The 26,081-nt window shown below is 41.9% G+C and overlaps 2 protein-coding genes across 2 annotated transcripts in view; one reads left to right on the top strand and one right to left on the bottom strand.

Annotated features, from left to right (window-relative positions):
- Positions 1-8,352, top strand: part of LOC311051131 (mitochondrial intermediate peptidase-like) — an 82,023-nt gene extending 73,671 nt beyond the window's left edge. The window contains exon 19 of the mRNA XM_084065534.1: positions 7,219-8,352. Coding sequence (XP_083921660.1) covers positions 7,219-7,319 — 101 coding nt within the window. The 3' untranslated portion in view covers positions 7,320-8,352. The remainder of the gene's footprint in view (positions 1-7,218) is intronic.
- A 2,895-nt stretch (positions 8,353-11,247) lies between these two features.
- Positions 11,248-26,081, bottom strand: part of LOC311051132 (tumor necrosis factor receptor superfamily member 19-like) — a 42,335-nt gene continuing 27,501 nt past the window's right edge. Inside the window, 5 exon segments of the mRNA XM_084065535.1 lie at positions 11,248-12,411; positions 15,119-15,462; positions 16,847-16,949; positions 18,517-18,642; positions 20,556-20,720. Of these exon segments, the coding sequence (XP_083921661.1) occupies positions 12,407-12,411; positions 15,119-15,462; positions 16,847-16,949; positions 18,517-18,642; positions 20,556-20,720 (743 nt within the window). The 3' untranslated portion in view covers positions 11,248-12,406.

Below are 26,081 nucleotides of genomic sequence, written 5' to 3'. Positions count from 1 at the left end.
GTCTCTCTTTCATCCCCGTCTTTCTTTCCGATGTATTCTTTCCGTCTCTCACCCTCTCCCGCCCTTCTTCATTCTTTTCCCCCTTTCTCTCTCTCCCTGCCATGCTCTTTACCTAGTACCCTGTTCTCTCCTGATCTCTCTCTCCCTCGCTTTGGAGAGCCAGAGAGATTTCTCTCTGTTGTCAGTCTCGGCATGTTGAGCTTTGCTTGTTTAACCCATTGATACCTGGAACGCATCTGTGTCACTTTTAGATTTCTTTAGGCTATTAAAAAATAGCAGATATACAAGCTCATAGCGCGGCACCGAGTGTCGCGCTATGAGCTTGTAGATCTGCTATTCTTTGAAAAATCGTGAAAATGTGTGTCTTTTGGTTCTTAAAACCCTTTAAGACCTGAGGACCGGATTCTTACAAAATGTCTTCCAAATCCTAGCAGTTTTCTGAAAAACGTATGTTTCTTTGTCAGTGGGTTCTCAAACATTTTCTTGTCAAGGACCACACGAAATGATATGTATTTGGCCGCGGACCCCCATCTCAAAATATTTTTGTTCCAGGGATGACCTCCCAGAGGCAAAGATTTGAGTACATTTTTTTATTTTTTTTACATATATTCAAAGATTTCAAACATTTTCACGATTTTATCAAAAATAGCAGATCTGCTATTTTCGAATAGCCCAAAGTATGAAATAATGGTTAAAGTGGTTACACAGTCAGAGGCTTTCCCGGTCTTAAAGGGTTAACCCATTGATACCTGGAACGCATCTGTGTCACTTTAGATTTCATTGGCTATTCAAAAATAGCAGATCTACAAGCTCATAGCGCAGCACCGAGTGCCGCGCTATGAGCTTGTATATCTGCTATTTTTGAAAAATTGTGAAAAATATTGTTTTACATTTTTTTCCGAAAAATTGTTAGGATTTTTTTAGACGCTGCCTCGGGTCTTAAAGGACAACTTTGGTTTTTTACAACCAATGTTTATGTTTTAGATTGTAATTAAAGTAAATAAAAGATGAGTGTTAAAAAAATTAAATTTACTGCTTTCTATAGTTTTAGCAATTTTCACAATCTTTTTAACAGTGTTTTCACAGTGGGCGGGGGCATTCTGTCCGGTGGCTAAATATGTATTTTTTTAACACATTAACCCGGCGTTTTCTTTATTATTGTTTACAGTAGCTCTTCTAGCCCCCAATAACTCACATCTGGCCATCTCAGACAGCCGGACCTTTTTTATTGTGTAAAAAAGGCATAATTAGCCACCGGACAGAATGCCCCCGCCCACTGTAAAAAATATCGCAAAAAATACTAAAACTATAGAAAGCAGTAAATGAAAAAAAAATTACACTCATCATTTATTTACTTTAATTACAAGCTAAAATATAAACCTTGGTTGTAAAAAAACAAAGTTGTCCTTTAATGGGTTAACACACTGACCTGAGGCGGGCAGGCCTCCAAGGCCACAAATCCCCCTGGTGCACAACGCAGGCAGGAAATCGGTGTCATTAGAGAAAGTGCCAGTGATGCCGCAGACAGCACGCAGTTTATCCAAAGTAAAGATCTGATCCCACAGCTCTTGTAGGGCTCATGTAGGGCTGGAATATTGAAAGAGAGAGAGAGAGGGGGGGCATGTGTGTGATCTCATAGTTTACACTATATGCTATATATATGTGTGTTTAGCTGTTTTTGGTGGAATTCCGGAAGTAGGCGCGCACATGCAGTAGCTATACTTGTACACACGGAACACCAGAATATAGTATTACAGAGTTGTATTAAGATAGTAGAGTGACAAATCACATCTGTTTGTGTGCCAGTACTGCAGTACTGTGGTTTCATTCCACAAACACTCAAACACTTCAGATTGAGCAACTATTATTTCTTTTTATATCCATGGGAATATCCCACAGGGGTTGTGGTAGTAATACAAGTCTACATTGTTTTAAGAGGCTGAGTTTCTGTTTGTATTCATTGCTCATTACTCATTCATTGCCAGTGTAATCTCTCAAGAACAGATTCTGCTCTGCGTTGGAATCTGTCGGGGAGGTTCGTCATAACGTGTGCGCATTGGCTACAAGTGGGCGTGCCTTCAGATCAGGAAGCAGGCCGCGCTTTACCCAATCAAATGTAGTGGGCGGGATTCACGTGTCCGTCCACCCTTCCCCCCTCGAAACTAGCCGAAACTAATTTAGCAATAGCGTCCTCGGAGCGGACAAAACCACGGAAAGATATTCACATTTTAAATTACTCTTTCATCATAGAAACAAGTGGGCTTATAACCAAAACCATCCATGTGGTGTTAGTGTTCCGTGTAGAAATATTGTTAGTGGGAATGAAAACATAGTCGCACCAACCGGAAGTGATGCGCTGAAGGCAGACATGAAACCCCGGTTTCCCTGCGCACTGGTGTTCCATTTGCCTCCGGCCAGACCCAACAGACAATATCACAAACAGCAGAGGTCGCTGTTTTTCATTTTCAGTTGGGTCTGGCTACGCGAGACTATTGCCAGTGTAAATAAATAAATAAATCAGCCAATGCCAGCGATGTCCTTACCTTATCAACTAGTCACAGAATATTTATCTCCAGTATGATCGATACCCCGATCGTTGCTAAACACGGACGGTTTCTCGGTGCTTCCGCAAAAAATATTAAATTAAATCATTGCGACCCCCCTTCGCTAGTTATAGACCGTTGAATATAGCATGTCTATATATATAGCAGGGTATCTATCCACTGTGTTCACCTGGTATTCACAGGGTATCTATATCCACTGTGTTCACCTGGTATTCACAGGGTATCTATCCACTGTGTTCACCTGCAAAATGACGTAGACCAGTGGTTTTCAACCAGTGGTCCGGGGACCACCAGTGGTCCTTGAGGGAGTTCCAGGGGGTCCCCAGCTAAATGATGGATAGGAACCAAATGGACCCTTATGGGTCTGTAACTCAGAGAGTGTACAAATGGAACCAAATGGACCCTAACGGGTCCATTTGGTTCCATTTGTACACTCTCTGAGTTACACTAACATAGATTTTACAATATAAATGGGGGTCCCAGAGATATAAATGCCATTAAATGGGGGTCCTTAGCCTAATGCATGTCAAACTGGGGGTCCTTCAAATTAAAATGGTTGAGAATCACTGCTAAGAGCCGTAAAAATCTTCTCTTAATGGGGGTCCCTGGCATATGTTTTCAAATGGGGGTCCGCGGGGTAATAAGTGTCAATTTGGGGATCCTTGACATGAAAAAGTTTGAGAACCACTGACGTAGACGTCTCAAATGACATCTACAGTACGTCAGTGGTGGTACATAACACTCCCATCAGGCCCCTCTGTAATAACGCCTGTCATTAATGTCTGGAAACCGTGAGGGTCTTTTCATGTGGTCTCCTTGTTCCACAGGCCTTGTGGAGGCTGTGTGCTCAGTCAGGACCCCTGTGCTGTATGTACGGGTATCGTTTTGCTGCCAAGGGGCAGGGTGCGACTGGTGGGGTAATAAGAGACAATGAGACCTGCCCTGTCTCTCTCTCTCTCTCTCTCTCTCTCTCGCTCTCTCTCTCTCTCTCTCTCTCTCTCTCTCTCTCTCTCTCTCTCTCTCTCTCTCTCTCTCTCTCTTGTGAGGGTTTAGTGGGAGGCAGGGATCAAGCCAAACCAAGTCTCAGTTTCCACCTGCTGAGACAGTTCTAGGATGCTTTTGCGCGATGGGTTTCCTGTGTGTGTGTGTGTGTGTGTGTGTGTGTGTGTGTGTGTGTGTGTGTGTGTGTGTGTGTGTGTGTGTGTGTGTGTGTGTGTGTGTGTGTGTGTGTGTGTGTGTGTGTGTGTGTGTGTGTGTGTGTGTGTGTGTGTGTGTGTGTGTGTGTGTGTGTGTGTGTCCAGCTGTGTCTGTCCTTTCATGTATATTGAGAGCACACACTGTGTATGAGAGGGGGAGAGAGAGAGTGTGTGTGTGTGTGTGTGTGTGTGTGTGTGTGTGTGTGTGTGTGTGTGTGTGTGTGTGTGTGTGTGTCTGTGTGCTAAACTCTTTTGTGAAACCCTTTGGGTCTCCATCCATGCGTGCTTGCGTAGACATGCTTTTCTGTGTGTCTGTGTGTGTGTGTGTGTGTGTTGGAGGTGACCCATGCAGGAAAGACGGTGAGGGGGAGGTGAGGGGGAGGCCCTATTTACATTGGCAGCCACACAAGGGGAAATGAACTGAGTTCAAAGCAGGCGTGCAGCGGAATTGTAAAGCAAAGCGCGGGGAGCGCTCCACGCATGAGCTGGCAGACAGGCTCTGAAAACACACAGTCCCATGGACTCACACTACAAGAGACTATTAGCTCTACAGCTATACTCAATATATGTGTGTGTGTGTGTGTGTGTGTGTGTGTGTGTGTGTGTGTGTGTGTGTGTGTGTGTGTGTGTGTGTGTGTGTGTGTGTGTGTGTGTGTGTGTGTGTGTGTGTGTGTGTGTGTGTGTGTGTGTGTGTGTGTGTGTGTGTGTGTGTGTGGGTGGGTGGGTGGGTGGGTGGGTGGGTGGGAGGGAGAGAGATTGAGTGAGTAAGTGTAAGGTCAAGAGAAAGGTCAATGCTAACATACAGTTAGTAGGTTAGGTACCATATAATGTACACATACATGTGTACCGTACATTTAATTAAACATTCAAAGAAGAATGGTAAGGTTCCGTTACTATTAAGCATTTTTGCCACTTTCTTTGTGAGCTTGTAGATCGGCTATTTTCCAAACATTTTAGTACTTTTACTTTTGGTACTTTAAGTACATTTGGATACCAATACTTTTGTACTTTTACTCAAGTCAATTTTGAATTCCGGACTTTTACTTGTAACGGAGTACTTCTGCATTGCAGTGTTGATACTTTTACTTAAGTAAAACATTTGAGTACTTTTTCCACCACTGCTCACTAGTGCAACAACGAAAAAGCGGAAAAGGCCATGGTGTCACCAAAATCATTCAAATTCATCGTCTGTGGAGCATGAAGGTGCACAGCAAATTCCCTTAGAATCCAAGCCAGGAGTTTTTGAGGTGTTTGATTGGGACCAACGTGGCGCACGGAGAGATCCACATCACCGTCCTTGGAGCCTTGCTGCTGCTAGCGTGGCTAAAAACAAGAAATGAAAACACAGTAGTTTGTTTATCCTCACTGAAATGTCACGTCTCCCCACTAGCGCCCTGTAGGGCATTAACAGAATAATCGAATATTCGAATATTCGACTATCAAACCGACTATTCGACTATCAAACCACTATTCGATTATTCGATAAAAAAATAAAAAATAAAAATAAAGTTTTTTTTTTTTTTTTTTTTAGATTTTTTTTTTTTAGTGGCTTTTCTGCAGCAGACACGCAGCTGTGAGCTCTGGTGTGACGTCAACTCGCATTCCTTGAGTCCAGTCATCAATGTCATTGAAAAAAAAAAAAAAAAAAAAAAACGTTTTATTTTTTTTATTTTTTATTTTTTTATTATTTTATTTTTTATAATCAAATCGATTAATCGAATATTCGAATACTTATAGGTCGAATAATTCGAATACTAAAAATCACTATTCGTGAATGCCCTAGCGCCCTGACACATTTTCCTCTGGAGGAATAAACACCCTTTTCTTTAATCCATTAAGACCGGGAACGCATCTGTGTCATTTCTTTGGCTATTCAAAAATAGCAGATATACACGCTACGAGCTTGTAGATCTGCTATTTTTGAAAAATCGTGAAAATGTGTGCAAATATTTGAATAATATATATTTGTTAAAGCGAACTCAAATCTTTGCTTCTGGGGATTCAGTTTTCTGAAAAACTTATGTTGGTATAATATCAGTGGTGATCAAACCTTTTCATGTCAAGGCCCAAAAATGTTTTTGTTCCAGGGACCCCCCCAGAAGCAAAGATTCGAGTTAAAAAATGTTTGCTTCGAAAAATACATAATGACACAGATGCGTTCCCCGTCTTAACGGGTTAACAGTGTGGTACCGAGGAGCCTGCCATCCAGAACGGGGTTGTCTGTATGAGCATGCCCGTGTCCTGAGGAAAGTAGACCAATCACAGCGAAGCTCGCAGGTTGATTTAAGCAGTCACACCTGGCCTGAGTCAAACTAATTAGGCTCTGAGCTGGGTGTGACACGCCTGTGGTGTGTGTGAACCATTCCCACACACACACATTCAGGGAGAGCCTGTCATTGACAGGTTGTTATCTCCGCCAGGCCGGATTGGCCGAGAGGCAGGTATTACTTTCGCCCCTGTCTGTCTGTCTGACCGTCTGTTTGTGTGTGCGTGTCAGAGAGTTGCTAATCTCAGGCACCGCTCGGCCGATCGCTGTGTAACTTAGCATGCACACACCCAGTAGGCCAAGGGACAACCCCTACCCCAAATGTTTCAAATCGGAATCATGGTGCCACTATAACAGGCCTATAACTCTTGAACTGCAGGTCGCACAGTCAAAACATTTTCCCCGTGATTCCTAGGATCATCAAAACCCTTCGGGGACACAACATTGATAGGGTTCAGCTAGTCCAGCCTTCATCAGAGCATAACGTCGTTAAGATCCGCTTCCCACAGAAGATCAACATAAAGACAACTTTATAGTCCGGACTTTGTTTTCTTTATGTTAATCTTGAAAATGTTGCCTATTTTGACAATTTAACCCTTTAAGGCCGGGAAGGGAACGCATGTGTGTCATTTTAAGATTTCTTTGGCTATTCCATTTTTTTTAGAAAAATTGTGAACATTTGTGCAAATATTTTATATACATTTTTAACTCAAATCTTTGCTTCTGGGGGGGTCCCTGGAACAACATATTTTTAGATGGGATGGGGTCCGCGGACAAATACATATTATTTTGGGGGTCCTTGTCATGAAAAAAGTTTGAAAACCATTGATAATATAGAAACATAAGTAAAAAAAAAAATTAGGGGAACAAAACTGTCAGGATTTCGTAGACATTTGTAAAATCCCCAGAAGCAAAGATTTGAGTTAAAAACTTTCGCTTTAAAAAAGTATGTATATATTCAAACTAAAGATTTGCAGACATTTTCACGATTTTTCAAAAAATAGCAGATCTACAAGCTCATAGCGCGGTGCCGTATATATCTGCTATTTTTGAATAGCCAAAGAAATCTTACAATGACAGAGATGCGTTACCGGTCTTAAAGGGATGAAATAATTAAAAAGCCTTTCTTTGGTGAAAGCACACTCTTCTCCATTCCCCCCCCCCTTATTGAAAGTGTTTCTGTGTCACACAGGGATGCTGCAGAGACGGCCCACCGTGGAAGAACTGGTGGACGCCCTGGTGTCTGAGCTCGACCAGAACTTTGAGACTTTTATCATGGACTCTGAAACCTGAGGTGTTCCACATCCTCATGGAAACATGGACCTCCAGGCTCCACAAAGAAAAGGAAGAGCCTTACAGTTTACACACAAAGTACGCACACGGCGAGAATAGACTCTTAAAGGATACACGACACGTTTGTATACCTTTTCATAAAGATAATCATCCAAACCTGTGGATATTCAGGTCACCATGAACAGACTATAAAAATTGTAGGACTGAATGTCGTTGTAATGCCAAGAAGGAACCAGGTCAAGAAATACATCAGTGTCATCCTTCTATAAGCCTAAGGTGACTAGTTCAGAAAGGATGTATGACAAGGTATTAACCACCCATTTAGACCAGGAAAGAATCTGTGTCATTTTTTGATTTCTTTGGCTATTCAAAAATAGCAGATATACAAGTCTTTGCTTCTCCCAGAAGCAAAGACTTGAGTTACAAATGTTCCCTTTAAAAATATATACAAATCTTTGCTTCTCCCTTAATGGGTTAAGCCCTATATACTTTGTTGTATATCAAATAGCGAAAATATCTCATCTACAAGCTCTCAACGCTTCACAGGCTTGAGGAGGAGGGGCGCGGGGCGGGGGCTGACGGACATATCGGTGAACCAATAGGATCCGGCGGAACTTTTCTCCAGAGATTTTGAACCCGCCCCTCTAGACATGATATCAGACTCGCTAGGGCAGCCTAATCAATAATTGACCCTCTTTACCTCCATATTTGACAATTGACCACAAAGAAATTCGACCACATGTCAGATATTCAGTTAGAGATCTTATATTAAAAAGGATGCCGTCACCATGTTAAAAACAATTCAATTGTGAAAAAATAAATCACTACTCGGCAAGGACCAGCATGGCTAGTGTGAAGCTGAAAATCCATGTCACTTTAGAGTAGACGTGCAACCTTCATCTGAGTTCTGTAACCCCAAAACAACACCCACTAGTGATTTAACCCTTTAAGACCTGAGGCGATTCTTTAAAAAAAATCTAAATCTCAACAGTTTTTTGAAAAAAATCTGGAAAATATTTTTTCGAAATTTTTCAAAAATAGCAGATCTACAAGCTCGTAGCGCGGCACTCGGTGCCGCGCTATGAGCTTGTAGATCTGCTATTTTTGAATAGCCCAAAGAAATCTTAAAATGAGACGCAGATGCGTCCCCGGTCTTAATGGGTTAAACTGGCAACTGACAATGTTATATTACAAATAAAAGTAATAACATAATGGATGTTTTTATTGCTTGTCCATGTGTCACATGTTTAGCTGACAGATGTACAGTTCAATATAATTATCCAAAATATTGAACACCTTTTTGTTTTGCTATTTGATTTGATTTACCCTACATTTACAACAATATTAGAAATACGTTAAAAAACAAATGTTGCTTCATAAATTGGTGCTCTTGTGAGAGGAGTGCAGGTAAGTTTGTTGTAAACTAGTGCAAATATATGATTATCCAGTGGTGTAAAGTAACTAAGTACATTTACTCAAGTACTGTACACTTTTGAGGAATCTTTACTTTACTGGAGTATTTCCCATTTCCAATACTTTTACTTCTACTCCACTACGTTTCAGCAAATATTGGACTTTTTCTACAATTATTTGAAAACTTGTACTAGTTACTTTGTAGATTTTGATTATTATTACAAAACATATACATTAACCCCTTAAATACATTTTGACCATTTGAAAATAGCCGATCTACAAGCTCACAATGCGACGCATTGTGAGCTTGTAGATCGGCTATTTTCAAAATATTTTATACATTTGAAAACTTGAAATTGGACATTCTGCATAATGACTACTTTTACTTTTGGTACTTTAAGTACATTTTGACGCCAATACGTTTGTACTTTTACTCAAGCACATTTTGAATTCCTGACTTCTAGTTGTAACAGAGTATTTCCACATTGCAGTATTGATACTTTTACTTAAGTAAAGCAATTGAGTGCTTTTTCCACCACTGCTACTAATACACACACAGGCTAAAAATAGCATTTTCAGTATGGGGTTCTAAGCGGTTCATTGTTATTTCCTGGTCAGATCAGAGTGGAGGAAGAATGGCAAATCTGTTCTTCCTGTCATTCGGTGCAGTGTTTTGACTTAAGAGCAATACTGCTGCTTGGTGTTATGTCTACAGCTTCATGCAGGGAGGAGGAGGAGGAGGAGGAGGAGGCCGGGTCGAGATAAGAAGTGCTAGTGTAGTGGTCGAGGGCTGTCACCATTACAAAAGTTAAGTTTACGACTAATTGTCACTCAAATAATTGCGATTAACGATTTAATTGTGTGTTTGGCGTTGAACATATGAATAGAATAAATCATTCTGTTTGCCTTTTAGGCTTAGTAATACAAAAATTGCACAGGGCAGATATGACAAATAACTTGAATATACAAAAAAATCATTAACATATATTGTATGTATTTACATTTTATACATGTAGAAATAGCAGAAATAGCAGATCTACAAGCTTACAACGCGTGATGCGTTGTAAGCTTGTAGATCTGCTATTTCTGCTTTTTTTTTACATTGGAAAATGTCTGAACATTTCTCAACATACAGTATAGACAGACGATTATGCGAAGATAATTGCGATTATCTCAAATAATTGCGATTAAACGATTATGTAATAATTGTGACAGGCCTAGTGGTGGTGGGAGAAGCGTGAGTCAGCGAAAGATCTAATGCCTCGAGTCGCTTCACCTTCCAAATGTCTCCTAATTAAACGGGGAAATCGTGTCGATTTGCACTTCAGTCGTTGCTCCTCCTCCAGTTAGCGGCTTGCCTTGAATCCTTGATTCCTTCACGGCTGCTGCATCTGTTTCAACAGATTCAGACTGTAATTAACCAGGGGGGGGGGGGGGTGAGAGGGACCGCAGCTGCACCCATGACGGTGTTCTTACTTGCCTGTAACTAGTGCGGATGTGAGACCCCGGGCAGTAGTAAGGCTTGGAATAAGGAAGGGGGACTTCACAGTTCTGGGGGAGATTGTGAACACGTGCATCAAAGGGAAAGGAGTGCACTGGGTGGCTATACGACCACATAGCCTATATATCCTCCCCCTGTAAAAGGCAAACTCAGAATATAGCCTAAAGCTTGATTTACTTCTCAGCTGCGTGCTAGCTAGTGTCCCACCGAAAATAAGAGATCTACAAGCTCACAACGCGTCGCTTCACGGCGCGTTGAGAGCTTGTAGAGCTGTTCTTTTTGGCGTGCAGCACTGGCTGCACAACTATGTATAAATCAGCCATAAGTGTGGAGTTAGTTTAATTATTGGACAGCTTCTGTGTTCTACGGTAATTAGCTTCTCTATCTTATCTTCTCCCAGCTGAACAGAATGTTCCAGCAAGTGATGTCTTGAAAATGTGATGGACAGCTCATGTGTAATGTACAGCAGGGGTGTAAAAGTAACTAAGTACTGTACTTAAGTACAATTTTGAGGTATTGCACTTTACTTGAGTATTTCCAATTTCCAATACTTTTACTTCTACTCCACTACAGTACATCTCGGATCCAAATATTGTACCTTTACTCCACTACAATTAGTTATTTTGTAGATTTTGATTATTATTATTAGAAAACACACATTAATCACTTCAGCTCTATATACATTTTGGCCATTTTCAAAATATTTGTATACATTTTAAAACTTTAAATGGGACATTCTGCATAATGAGTACTTTTACTTTTGGTGCTTTAAGTACATTGTGATACCGACTTCTACTCAAGTACATTTTGAATTCCAGACTTGTACTTGTAACAGAGTATTTCTATACAGCAGTATTGATACTTTTAGTTAAGTAAAAATGTGAGTACTTTTTCCACCACTGATAGGTTTAATTAGCAAAAGATTTTAAACGGTAAATTGTTTGAATGGACCCTTTTTTTTAAATAAATACATTTAAAAAGCATCTAGAAAAACGACATGTGAAGCTCAGCAGATAGTGTGTGCTTTTCATAGTGGTTTATTTACAAACGTGTAAAATGATATCAAATTCTGACGTGGAAGCGTCCATGCGCAAACCACCAATACTACAACTGGAGGCAAACAAACAAAAAGGCAAGCATATTTAGTCAGTCATGTCTATGTTACAAAAATATTGACCTATTCACTATTTTACAGTTATCTACAAACGGCAAATTTGAAATCACACAAAACATTCCTCGTTGTCTTAAACTTGTTCAGTATCATCTAGATTGTCTTCAGTGCGCACCGTATCACTTTCGGCGCTTGATTGTCGGGTCTATAATACATTGGTTCTCAAAGTGGGGACCCCCAGGGGTCCTTGGAGGGGGTACCGGGGGGTCCCCAGCAAAATTTGCGGATAAAGTGTCACAATAATTTTAACCCCTGCTATTCAGAAATAGCAGATATACAAGCTCATAGCGCGGCACAGAGTGCCGCGCTATGAGCTTGTATATCTGCTATTTTTGAAAAACCTTGAAAATATGTGCAAATCTTTGAATCCGTCTTTTTTTTTTTTTAAAGGTGAACATTTTTAACACAGATCTTTGCTTCTGGGGTCCCTGGCACAACCTATTTTCAGGTGGGGGTCCTCCGCGGCCACGTACATATCGATTTGGGGGTCCTTGGCACGGAAACGTTTTGAGAACCACTGCTATAAGAGACCAACACGTGGTAATGCAAGACAATTCTTTAACAAAAAAAAAAGGAATACACGCCTCGGGGACAGTGTCCGCTCGTTTTCTCATTCACGTTGTGTCACAAAAAAAATACTCGGCCAATAATGCTCCTTTGTCGCTTTGAACTTCATTCGACTGACCTCCCGGACCAGCGAGCTCACATTCTGTGGTTTTGCATCTCTTTCATCTGCGTTGCATACGGCCACTCCTTTGTCCTCACGCTTTTCTTTGACCTTGGAAGTGCTTTTTTCCTTTGCATTTATGTACATTGTCCCTTCAGTCGCTTTGAGGAAAGGGAGAAGAAGCTCCAGAATGGGTGGGTGGAGGGGAGGGGGGGGGGGGGGGGGGTTAGTGCTATCTGTGTGTGCAGGCTAGAAGAGGGTCTGAGCTGTCGTCAGGTCCAGCAGGGTGGTTCGTTGGGGGGTGGGGGGGGAGACGTGTGCCAAAGAAACCCATCTCATCCTGGAAGAGGAGAAAGTGGAGAGAAACACACACACACACACACACACACCGTCCATTAGTAATTTATCTACCCAGGGGGTGGGGGGGGGGCTGAGTCATGTGTCATGTTAACCCATTAAGACCTGGAACTGTGTCATTTTTAGATTTGAGCTAAAAAACATTATTTTACACTTTAGGCTATTCAAAAATAGCAGATATACAAGCTCGTAGCGCGGCACCGAGTGCCGCGCTACGAGCTTGTAGATCTGCTATTTTTGAAAAATCGTGAAAATGTGTGCAAATCTTCTGAATATATATATTTTTATTGCGAACATTTTTAACTCAAATCGTTGCTTCTGGGGGGTCCCTGGAACAAAATATTTTGATGGGGGTCTGCGGCCAAATACATACAATTTTGGGGGTCCTTGACATGAAAAAGATTGAGCACCACTGATATAGAAACATACGTTTTTCAAAAAACTGTTGGGATTTAGGAGACATGTAGAATCGGCTTCAGGTCTCAATGGGTTAAAACAATATCTCCATGGCTACATCAAAGAGCTGGGGCTTGGACTCTGCCTGACGCTATCTCTGATACTTAACCAGACTCATTCCGCTTCGCACGGACATAAACACACCACTGTTCCTGTCCATCAAAGAGAGAGAGAGAGAGAGAGCAGCAGTTGGTTTGTGGCACAATAACCGCTCTGGAGGAAACTGACCGCACGCGCCTGTTCAAGAGTCATGCTTTGTGTGCGTGGACCTGTTTGAGTTTCGCAGAATGTCCTTTTATGTGTGTGATAGAGTATTTGCATATTGTGTGTGTGTGTGTGTGTGTGTGTGTGTGTGTGTGTGTGTGTGTGTGTGTGTGTGTGTGTGTGTGTGTGTGTGTGTGTGTGTGTGTGTGTGTGTGTGTGTGTGTGTGTGTGTGTGCGTGCGTGCGTGCGTGCGTGCGTGCGTGCGTGTGTGCGTGTGTGTTTTGGGAATGTATTTGAATACTGCAAAGTATACATGTGCCACACACAGTGCATCGTATGCGAGAGAACGTTTCTAAATGTGTTTGAGCATTCACTATTAAGTAGAGTAGCCCTGCCTGGGCCCAGAAGCCTCCCTTGGCCAAAGGGGGGGGGATTCCACTTCCGTTGAGCAGAAGATGTTTGGTTTCCCACGTGTGTGAGAAGCGGGTTTGAAAGCAGGTTGTTCCATACAGTGTATGTTTTAGTTTGAGTGTTTGTCAGCTGTGTTTATGCATCTATCCCATTAAGACCTGAAACGCATCTGTGTCACTTTTACATTTCTTTGGCTATTCAAAAATAGCAGATATACAAGCTCATAGCGCGGCACCGAGTGCCGCGCTATGAGCTTGTAGATCTGCTATTTTTGAAAAATCTTGAAAAAAACATTTTTCAAAAAACTGTTAGGATTTTTAAGAATCGCCTCAGGTCTTAATGGGCTATTCTTGTTCAGAGAACCCACATTCCAGTCTGCTCTGGTGGCACTGCCCCTCTGTCTCTGCCCCATTCCTGCACCATGGCTGCACCAGTCCTCCTGACACTCCTATTCACACATATACAAAATGAATATAAAAAAAAGCTTTGTCTGACAAACAATGTGTTGCCTGTTCTGGTATCTATTCATATCAGTTGGGATTTATTTTGATATTTCTTAATGTTTTTGGAGGAGGCTTTGGCAGCTCAGACCTGTCAAAGCTTAGTTTACATAAGGTCCTTTAGTTTCCTGGCCTTAAGAGTGTTTGCTCTCTATTTGTATGACTCAGTGAAAAGTTGAATGCTGAGGAGTGCTACAACAGTGACTATGAAACATCAAGTGAGCGCCTTAACTTTATGCATTTATTCTGCCACTCCTGATCAAATATTACACTCAAATACAAGTGACGGTCGCTCAGTCAAATTTGTACTTGAGTTTAAGTACAGGAGTACTTACTTAAAAAAAAAAAAAAAAAGTATTGCTGCATAGAAAATCTCATTAAAAAATCAGAAATATACAGGGCGCCCGCTGGCCTAGCGGTCCAGGCGCGTATCACAAAGGCTCTAATGCCTGGCGGCGTTTTGCAGGTTCGCGTCCCGTTCCTGCTGACCTTTACAACGTGTCAATCCCTGTCTCTCCCCCTGTTTCCTGTCACTCTCTACTGTACTATCAATAAAGGCAGAAAATCGTTAAAAAATCTGAAATATTGAAAGAGCAGAACCACAAGCTCACAACTAGCTTATAGATTGTAGAATGTATTTTTGTAAGTTTAGTCCCTTAGCCCATTAAGACCTGGAACTGTGTCATTTTTAGATTTGAGCTAAAAAGCATTAATTTACACTTTGCGCTATTCAAAAATAGCAGATATACAAGCTCGTAGCGCGGCACTAGCTTGTGGATCTGCTATTTTTCAAACATCTTGAAAATGTGTGCAAATCTTTGAATATATATATTTTTAAAGCGAACATTTTTAACTCAAATCTTTGCTTCTGGGGGGTCCCTGGAACAAAATATTTTGATGGGGGTCCGTGGCCAAATACATATAATTTTGGGGGTCCTTGACATGAAAAAGTTTGAGCACCACTGATATAGAAACATACATTTTTCAGAATACTGTTGAGATTTAGGAGACGTGTAGAATCGGCTTCAGGTCTCAATGGGTTAACGTGGAGATACAGTACTCGAGTAAATGTACTAAGTCACTCTCCACCACTGCTACTGTGAAACGTCTCAAACTCACCTTCCAAAGACGATGGCTGTTGCCTGGGAAGCAACACGTCTGTCAACGTTTCCCCGTAACTCTCTCCGGTCCTCCTCCTCCGGTCTGGGGAATAACTCTCCTGGACATCGTCTTTGGACCGGGACCCTTCCTCCTTCTCCTCTCCTCCTCCTCCCTGCACTTCTTCCCCTTCTGCCTCCGTCCTCCTCCTCCCTGAGGCTTCCAGACTGTGCCTGGGTGAGCTCTCACAACGCTGCTCCGGGTTCTCCATGAGCGGCCGCGTCTCGCCGGTCCCTCTGGAGACGGACTCTGGATGCGCTCCAACATGGACCGGTCCGTCGCTCCCTTCACCAGAGTTTAGGTTTCTGCAGGGTTCCCGCACATTTTTAAAAATGAATTTTCAAAACTTTTCCATAACTTTTCCAAAGTATTTTACCCCATTTCCAGGACTATAGAAATCATACAGTGCAATAATGAGACTCTTAAACCAGTGTGAGATCAATGGCCCAAGACGGACTCGAGCGAAGGTGTCACGTGACAAAAAGAACAGATCTACAAGCTAACAACGTATCAAGTAGCACTGCATTTTACCACATTTTACCTGTCTTTCACGTAATGTTTGACAAAAACAATGTATTTCGTTGCTGTTGGGGAGAAACCTCTCATCTACAGTGTCACACAAAAGCATCAAAAGTAGCAGATCTACAAGCTCGAAACGCGGCGCGAAGCGACGCGTTTCGAGCTTGTAGATCTGCTACTTTTGCCATTTTAGAATTTGAATCCTGAAAACTAACAGTTTTGAAAAATTTCCAAAACATTTGATTAATTCCAAACCTTTTCCAGGGCCTGGAAAACTGTTTTTGTAATTTCAAAATATTTCCAGGAATTTCATGACCGTGGGAACCCTGTTTCTGGGGGGAAGGCAACAGAGACGGGACGGGGACGGGGGGGGCTGGGGGGGGGTGACCTGGGGTCAGCTGCGTGAATCTCTGCCTTGGTGTTCCTGAGTGCTTCAAGCCACACGGCTTTGGAGAAACCTCTCTAACTCTCACAGTGATCTCACAAACAGACCAAACGTGTGTGTGTATATGTCTATATATATATGTTTATTATAGTGGTGGTTCTCAAAGTGGTGCCCGGGGACCCCCAGGGGTCCTTGAGGGAGTTCCAGGGGGTCCCCAGCTAAATGATAGATAGTTAGGATTAGGAACCAAATGGACCCTTATGTGTCTTTAACTCTGAGAGCGTACAAACGGGTCCATTTGGTTCCATTTGTACACACTCAAGAGTTAAATTAACATTGATATTACAATATAAATTGGGGTCCCAGAGATAGAAATTAAATGGGGGTCCGTAGCCTAATGCATGTCAAACTGGGGGTCCTTGAAATTAAAATGGTTGAGAATCACTGCTAGAGCCGTAGAAATCTTCTCTTATGGGGGTCCTTTGGCATATCTTTTCAAATGGGGGTCCGCGGGCTAATAAGTGTCAATCTGGGGGTCCTTAACATGAAAATGTTTGAGAACCACTGATATAAAGTTTATTTTGTTTGTATTTGTTTAGAACTAGTGTTTTATAAATACTATATGTAACGTTTTTATAAAGAGCTGTGTTTGTCTCCGCCAGGCCGAGGGCATGGTGAGAGAGTATGTTTTGCACCCTGTCTGCAGCCTGACACTACTGTAGTAATATGTTGTATTTAGCAAATGATATAAACATCTTGTACACTTAAGTGTGTGATTTACTCACCCATCATTGAGGCTCATCTGTGACTGGAATGGGCTTGGGTTCTGACTGCGCCCCAAACTGCAGCTCTCATCACAGCACAGAGAAGGGATGAGGTGGACCGGGCCTGAGCGCCACACACACACACACACACACACACACACACACACACACACACACACACACACACACACACACACACACACACACACACACACACACACAGAGAAAACAATAAGGTACGGTCAACATTTTACCCATTAAGACCTGAAGCCGATTCTAGAAATGTCTTCTAAATCCCAACAGTATTATGAAAAATGTATGTTTCTATATCAGTGGTTCTCAAACTTTTTCATGTCAAGGACCCCCAAAATGATATGTATTTGACCGCGGACCCTCATCTCAAAATATTTTGTTACAGGGACCCCCAGAAGAAAAGATTTGAGTTAAAAAATGTTTAAAACGCTTTAAAAGAATATATTTTCAAAGATTTGCACACATTTTCAAGATTTTTCATAAATAACAGATCTACAAGCTCATAGCGCGGCACTCGGTGCCGCGCTATGAGCTTGTATATCTGCTATTTTTAAATAGCCAAAGTGTAAAATAATGCTTTTTAGCTCAAATCAAAAAGTGGCACAGGTGCGTTCCAGGGTCTTAATGGGTTAAGAATCAGCACAGGGAAACTCAGAAAAAGGATGGAGCCAATTGGAGAGCCCTCGTGCTGTATAGGTGATTAAATACCACCAAACAGGGTGTAAGTAGGCCAGGAATGCTATGCTATGATAAAACGACTTGCAACTATCACTGTGGTTGCAAAACATGACAATATCGTTGCTGTCGGGCAGAAACCAGCTAACTCTATTTTGACGGATTTGCATAAATCAGTGCTATTGAACACCCTTTACGTGTTGGTAAAAAAAATATTGAACCTATGAAAAGCATTAAAAAGCGCTTCTGACAAAACCAGCTAACTCCATTGGATCCTCAAACTTTCTGCTAAACCAGCTAAGTCCACCAAAGGGGGGTGGAGTTAGAGGGGGGTGGAGTTAGCTGGTTTTGCTGACTCCAGGCTCCACCCGCTTTTGACCTCCAACCTCATTGTGAGCTTGGAAGTCCATTCAGCTGTTCTTTTCAATGATGAACAAAACCTCCTAACTACACTTTTTGGAGTTAGCTGCTTTCTGCCCGACAGCAGAGATATACAATAATGTATATAAAAAAAGAAGACAAAAAACAATACCACCAGTACTACTGTAATGGATGCAAAGAACCAAATAAATATGTATAGGATAGGACGACAATAACATTTTGACAGTAGATCCACATAAAAGAGACTAGAAAGAAAGCTATAGACCAATTCTTTGTTTACTAACATTGAAACATTGAGACTGGACGCACAGGTGATTGTTTCACGCAATCAATTCTCAACCTGTTGTTTCGGGGTGCGCTGGTTTCAGCACACCCCAACCCCTCTTGTGTGTTGGCTAGTGAGGCGCGTCCTAGCGAGACCTGACAGTCGCTAATAAGCTACCTATTTAGGTTGAATAGCTTGATAAATTGAAGGGTAAAATACAAAAAATGCTAATGAAATACAGAGAACAGTCCATGTGCAATTATATCAGTCACCATGAAAGAAACCACCATCACACAGATTATGCTGATGTCTTGTCTTCATAAAAAGCAGAGCCTACCACACGTGTGTCCGGGGCCGAGGTGACACTGGCAGCAGGGTCTCTGGGGGAAGTCGTGGAGCCAGCGCCGGTCCAGGCAGGACAGCTCTGCCCCTCCGTACGGGCCGTCCTGGGCCCTGAGAGAGGCTGTGGACACACAGGGGCTCCATCAGCACTGCATGGTGACTGTGAGGCAAGTGTTGCTATCATAGAACCATTCAGTGGTGGAAAAAGTGCTGAAATGTTTTGCTTAAGTAAAAGTATCAATACCACGAAGCAGAAGTACTCTGTTACAAGTTAAATGGCCTGTGTTCAAAATGTAATTTTTCATAGCATTAAATGTACCACATTTAGTTCTGAAGTCGCATTGTGATTGGCCGAGAGCAGTGGTGGCTTATCCAACGGGCTTGAGGTGCTGAAGCACAGGGCAGGGCACCAACCTTGGGGGGGGGGGGGCACCAAACGGCGTGAAGAAAAAGAAAAACGGCGGAAAACGCCGAAATTTAGAAGCAGGGCTGCTAAAGGAGTGCTATAACATTGAAACACGCCGGTGAAGCGCCATTATTTTCCACGCAGCACCCCCCTCCATTCGGCATTTGAGGCGCTGAACCACTGTTTGATGAGATTTAGCCTCTCAGACCCAAGAATATTTTATTGTCGTTCGAGGAGATTTTGTCCACAATTCCATGCTGTATTGATGTGGTACCATAGGAGAGATGACAGGCAAACATTGATCAAAATAACAATTCTTTAATTAAGTAATGCAGATGTTTAACAATAATGTTACTCTTTAGAGTGTAAAATGTTTACATTTTACACTCTCAAGAGTTAAAGCTCTATAAGGGTCCATTTGTTTACCAGCTCTCCATCATTTAGCTGGGCACCACCAGGAACCCCCTCAAGGACCACTGGTGGTCCCCGGACCACTGGTTGAAAGCCACTGCTTTAAATGATCGCACGAGGGAAATGAACTTGCCATAGCAGCCCCACAGTAAGAACAGTAAGATTCAAGAGTAACCAATAAAAAGGCTAATGGGATAAGATAGTAGTAGGAGTAGGATACAAAACACCAAAAGGTTTATTTAAAGTCAGGTCTGCACTTGGATTGACGGGGATTTGCATATTGTGCTTAAATATTGGCAAAGGTGTGCCGATATAAGGCCTGTGGCTAAATCTGCAGCAGACCAATGCCAATATCTTGCGGTGTTGTCGTGTTATTGTTTAACCAATTCAACGCATCTGTGTAACCACCTTAACCTTTGGTTATTCAAAAATAGCAGATGTACAAGCTCATAGCGTGGCACCGAGTGCCGCGCCACGCTATGAGCTTGTACATCTGCTATTTTGGAAAAAATCGATGTGTGCGAATAATGTGTGCAAGTCTTTTAATACATTTTTAACTCAAATATTTGCTTCTGGGGGGTCCCTGGAACAAAATATTTTGAGATGGGGGTCCGCGGCCAAATACGTACAGTTTTTTCAAAAATTGATTTAGAAGACATTTGTAGAACCCCCAGAAGCAAAGAAATAGCAGATCTACAAGCATATGAGCTTGTATATCTGCTATTTATGAATAGCCAAGGAAATCTAAAATCCGGATTGAATGGGTTAACCCATTGAGACCTGAAGCCGATTCTACATGTCTCCTAAATCTCAACAGTTTTCTGAAAAACGTTTGTTTCTATATCAGTGGTGCTCAATCTTTTTAATTTCAAGGACCCCCAAAATGATATGCATGTGGCCGCGGACCCCCATCAAAATATTTTGTTCCAGGGACCCCCAGAAGCAAAGATTTGAGTTAAAAATGTTCGCTTTAAAAATATATATATTCAAAGATTTGCACACATCTTCACGAATTTTCAAAAATAGCAGATCTACAAGCTCGTAGCGCGGCACTCGGTGCCGCGCTACGAGCTTGTATATCTGCTATTTTTGAATAGCCCAAAGTGTAAAATAATGCTTTTTAGCTCAAGTCTAAAAATGACACAGTTCCAGGTCTTAATGGGTTAAAATAATTGAAAGTTTAAGTTTTTCTTTTCCAATGAAAGTATGTCCCTCACCACTGGGTTTCTTCTCCAGCAGCTGTCTCTTGCAGTAGATGACACAGAGGACCAGCAGAGCCAGTAGCACGGTGGCCAGGGCGCTACAGATGACCGCGGCGAGGGCCATGTCACGAGGACTGGTCACCACCGAGGGCAGAGGCACCAGGTTCACACGTCCACTGCCTGTCCACACACAGAGAGAGAGAGAGAGACGAGAGGTTTTTGCAAAAGTTAAACTCAAGTACATTTCAAGCACATTCATTGGTGTAAAGAGTCAAGAGTTTAGCTGAATAAACACCCTCCCCCATTTTCTTATGTATTTATTTAAAGGGATAGTTCACCGAAATAATTACTTTTTTCTATCGAAATAGGCTCTATGCACAGCAGCCATATTGGAAAGAAGTTGGGCCTCTTCTTACTTCCTTCACAGGTGTTACCAATGATACTAATGAAGGCTATGTTCCATTCTGGTCAAACAGAGTCAGGGTGCTGATATTGTGTGGTCCAGGGACCCTCATGGTTCCTTGAGAGGGTGTAACTCTGAGAGTGTACAAATGGAACCAAATGGACCCTCACGGGTCCATTTGGTTCCATTTGTACACTCTCAGAGTTATGGGGGTCCTTGACATTAAAAAAAGTTTGAGAACCACTATGCCACACTAAATGGAACAGAGCCTTCATTAGTGTCATTGGTAACACCTGTGAAGGAAGCAAGGAAGGGGCCCAATTTCTGTCCAATATGGCTGCTGTGCATAGAGCCTATTCATGGATATTTTTTTGTTTTTGTCGCGGATTGAATATTTGTTCTCGGGGCCACTCACACCTACCCTGTGTGTCTGACCAACAGTTGGACTCGCGATCATAAGGGATGTACGTTTTCTGTGGCGAGCTGAAAAAGTAAGTGAACCGTGCAATTTTGACGAGAAATGGCGCGTTTACACGGGGCTGCATGAGAAGGACTCCAAGCCGATCGGAATGTTTGTTGTCTGGGCGATGTGTACGTACAGTATAGCCTGTGTGTTTACAAACGATTGGGCTTGCGATCATAATGAATACAGTTTTTTTGTGACCTGTTGAAAGTAAAAAAAAAAAAAAAGGAAATTGCTGGCAGTGAGCAAACACAGCCAGAAATAAATCTGGCAGTGAATGAGTTCATTCTAATTTTATTATTGTCATTGCAGTTTAATTATTTCTGTGTTGCGCCCCGGGGCGATGCAGGGGTGGGAATATTGGATGCGATAGTGATTGGGGAGGGTGAGGAATGTGGGCGGTGTTTTCTGTATTAAAATAAAAAAAACGTAGACAGAGAGATAAAACAAAGTCATGCACACACAGTTTGCGAGCGAGTCGAGTCGGAAAGACTAAGTACGTACAGTGGGTGTGAACTCTTGACAAGTTTTGGTGACATTAAGAATGTTTTGGCGATAAGACTTCCACGGCTTATTATTACAAGGCGATAACAATGTGGTGTCAACAGACAATATAATTTGAGACTTTAACAACCCCCGCATCTATCACGATGGTGTAATTGTACTCCATGAAAAGGGTGGTTAGTTTATTTTAGCACATACTCGTAAAGGAAAAATGTAAACACAAAAGATACCATTATTAATTGGTGCTGGCAAGACTAAAAAAACTAAAAAGGCAAATTGAAAACGACAAATTAAAACGATAAATCAACCCATTCCATCCGGGGACGCATGTCTGTCATTTTAGATTTCTTTGACCTATTCAAAAATAGCAGATCTACAAGCTCATGGTGCGGCACCGAGTGCCGCGCTATGAGCTTGTAGATCTGCTATTTTTTTATTTATTTTTTTATCGTGAAAATGTGTGCAAATCTTTGAATGTTGTTTTAAGCGAACATATTTTACTCAAATCTTTGCTTCTGGGGGATTCTACAAATGTCTAAATCCAAAAAAACTCTGTTGCTACATCAGTAATCTGAGTTCCCAGAAGTTTTCGCCGGCTCGGCGAGGAACTTCTGGGCCAGAGCCCTGGGATTTGTGGGCGGGATGTAATTTACGCTCTGAATCTGAGCGGACACGCCTCTTACCGGTCTGGAGCTGTGCAACTCGTGTAAAAAGTCCGACGAGAGGCAAACAGCAGTACACAACAATGGCGGCCGAAATTTCTCAAGGGGAAATTGCTTCCCGTCGATCCTATTTAGATGCAACAACCACTGCATTTGGATCCTGCCCCCTTTTCTTCATTGGCTGTTGATTTGAATCACAACGCAGTGGCCGCGCCCCCGCTGTCCAAACTCCGAGGCAATGCCTCCCAGACTACTACATCAGTGGTTCTCAAACTTTTTCCATGTGAAGGACCGCCAAAACGATATGTATTTGGCCGTGGACCCCCATCTCAAAATAAGTTGTTCCAGGGACCCCCCAGAAGCAAAGATTTGAGTTAAAAATGTCCGCTTTAAAAAATACATAAACTCAATGATTTGCACACATTTTCACGATTTGTCAAAAATAGCAGATCAACAAGCTCGTAGCGCGGCACTCGGTGCCGCGCTACGAGCTTGTAGATCTGCTATTTTTGAATAGCCAAAGTGCAAAATAACGTTTTTTTTAGCTCAAATCAAAAAGTGACACAGATGCGTTCCTGGTCTTAATGGGTTAAAGAAACTGTGATAAATGATCAAGATGACAGATAATCCCCTCACTTCTTTTGCCTTCTAGCAATCCTTTTCACAGACGCTCTAACCAAGAAGAAGTTCTCATACTCTGTGACCCTTTCATCCCTCTGAGTATTACAGTCATGTGACAACGCCTCCCAATTACCGGCTTCTGTGAAGAAGGCCAGAGGCAGTCCTTTTGGCGAGATGTTTGGACTTTAGGGGGACGGATAAGTGCGTGCTTGCGAGCAGTGGTGTAAAGTAACCAAGTACATTCACTCAAGTACTGTACTTAAGTACAATTTTGAGGTACTTTCACTTCTACTTCACTACGTCTCAGAGGCAAATAATGTACTTGTACTCCACTGCAACTATTTGACAGCTTTAGTTACTAGTTACTTTGCAGATTTAGATTATTATCACAAAACATACATTAACCACTTCAGCCCTATATACATTTCGGCCATTTGAAAGTAGCAGATCTACAAGCTCACGAGGCGACGCATCGTGAGCTTGTAGATCGTCTACTTTCAAAAGATTTGTATACATTTGAAAACTTGAAATAGGACATTCTGCATAATGAGCACTTTCTACTCTTGGTACTTTGAAGTACATTTTGATACCAATACTTTTGTACTTTTACTCAAGTACATTTTTAATACCTTACTTTTACTTGTAACTAATAGTATTTCTACACTATTGATACCTTTTCCACCACTGCTTGCGAGTGCAGTGTGTATGGGGGGGGGGGGGGGGGGTATTTACAGACAGACATGCCTGTGTCTGTCTGCCAGTTTGTGTGTCTGTCAGTCAGTCAGAGCGACTGTATCAGAGTGCCAGGGTTCATGTGTGTGCACGCGCACACACACACACACACACACACACACACACACACACACACACACACACACACACACACACACACACACACACACGTTACAGTATGGGTGCTACTGCCATGAATAAGCTGCTGCTTATGACCATAGTCATCATCACATGACCCGGGGGAGTCATTTGACGTGCTTGTCTGCTCCACCTCAACCTGCCGAGAGCGCACACCGACTCTTTCCATCAAGACTTGTTGGCTCATTACACGAGTTCCCACAAATAAGGGACATCATGGCTTGAATATGGCTCCGTGTTGGATACGGTAACTTAAGACACTTTAACCCATTAAGACCCGGGAAACGCATCCGTGTCGTTTTTAGATTTCTTTTGGGCTATTCAAAAATAGCAGATCTACAAGCTCATAGCGCGGCACCGAGTGCCGCGCTATGAGCTTGTAGATCTGCTATTTTTTTATTTTTTTTAAGAAATCGTGAAAATGTGTGCAAATCTTTGAATATTTAGATTTTTTTTACTCAAATCTTTGCTACTGGGGGTCCCTGGAACGCTTTTTTTTTCAGATAGGGGTCTGCGGCCAAATACATAATTTTGGGAGGTCTTTGACATGAAAAGGTTCGGATTTAGAAGATTGTGGAATCCCCAGAAGCAATAAGATTTGAGTTAAAAATGTTTGCTTTTTAGCTAATTTTCACAATTGTAAATCTGCTATTTTTGAATAGCCAAAGAAATCTTAAAATGACACCAATGCCTTCCCGGTCTTAATGGGTTAATATGCTTTTACAATCTGGCTGGCTTCTCGTCTAATTATTGTCCTGGCCATTAGCCAAAGTTAGGAGAAATAAAACAGGGGTGATAAAATGATAGTGATGCGTGTTTGACAGTGGGAATCCCACAGACTTTTGGCACTTAAAACTTAAACAAGCTTCACCAACTTCATTGAATATTCAAATATTCACTATTGACTTTAATGTGTACTACAATGAAGGAATGAGGTATAATGTGAACAGCTCCTTTAAATGATGAATTGAAAATAGAGATAAAACTGACCAAGCTGACTTTTCTAAGTTTCTAACTGAAATGACTCATTTAAAACGCATCTGATGTAAAAGTTCAAACAAATGATTCAGTTTATGAAGCAGTGTTGGGCTCTCGATTCATGGGAATGACATTTCAAATAAGTTGATGAACGTGATACAAAATGTACAAATGAGACTTTGGTTCTTCCAGTTTGAGCTTTGGGACAGACATCTGAAAAGCCTGATTTATACAGTGGCACACTGGTATCATTCACCAAATAGCAGATCTACAAGCTCACAACGCGTGGCACTGAAACGTTGTGACCTTGTAGATCGGCTATTTTCAGTGCACGACACGATGCGCAATTAAGTATAAATTAAAACCCAAACCGACCCATGTGAGTTGAAGGCCAAGCACGTCACATACAATACTGAATGGGAATTTATGTATAATAAAAGATGGAAGATTTTTTCAGATCTTCAGGCTTTTTTCAGATCTGCAAGCTCACAATGTGTCGCGATACTTGTAACAGAGTATTTCTACATTGCAGTATTGATACTTTTACTTAAGTAGAACATGTGAATACTTTTTCCACCACTGCTTGGTACTGTAAGTAGTTCATAAACCTCGCTATTATCCCTCTTCCCTTCACCATTTCAGGGTACCACGGGTACACACTTGGTAGTTCTATTTCCATTTACGCACACATTAACAGAGGAGTTTGAAATAGACGTTATAACAAGAACAAAAATGACAAACCAAAACACTTAAAATGTTTGTGTTGCTGCGAGCTGCTTTCCACGCTGATGGGCATATTGCTTTGACGTGTTAGACCTCGTTTGTCTGCCTACTCAAAATATTTGTTCAGTGCTTGCACTTACTTGTATTAGTATTATTATTATATTTTGTATTTTCTTACCTGACCCAACCAATTCACACATATTATCAGCCCTGAACCCGGCCCTACCCGACAGGCTTTTTTCGGGCCCCGTCAGGCTCAAGACTGAAACTGAGAACTGTTAGCTTGGCTGTCTGCACGAACATGTGCACCAACATAT

The sequence above is a fragment of the Gymnoscopelus microlampas genome, assembly GCF_963454915.1.
Source record: "Gymnoscopelus microlampas genome assembly, chromosome: 8".
NCBI classification, from domain to species: domain Eukaryota; kingdom Metazoa; phylum Chordata; class Actinopteri; order Myctophiformes; family Myctophidae; genus Gymnoscopelus; species Gymnoscopelus microlampas.
The sequence above is the reverse complement of the archived record's forward strand: the minus strand, read 5'-3'. Positions and strand labels throughout refer to the sequence as shown.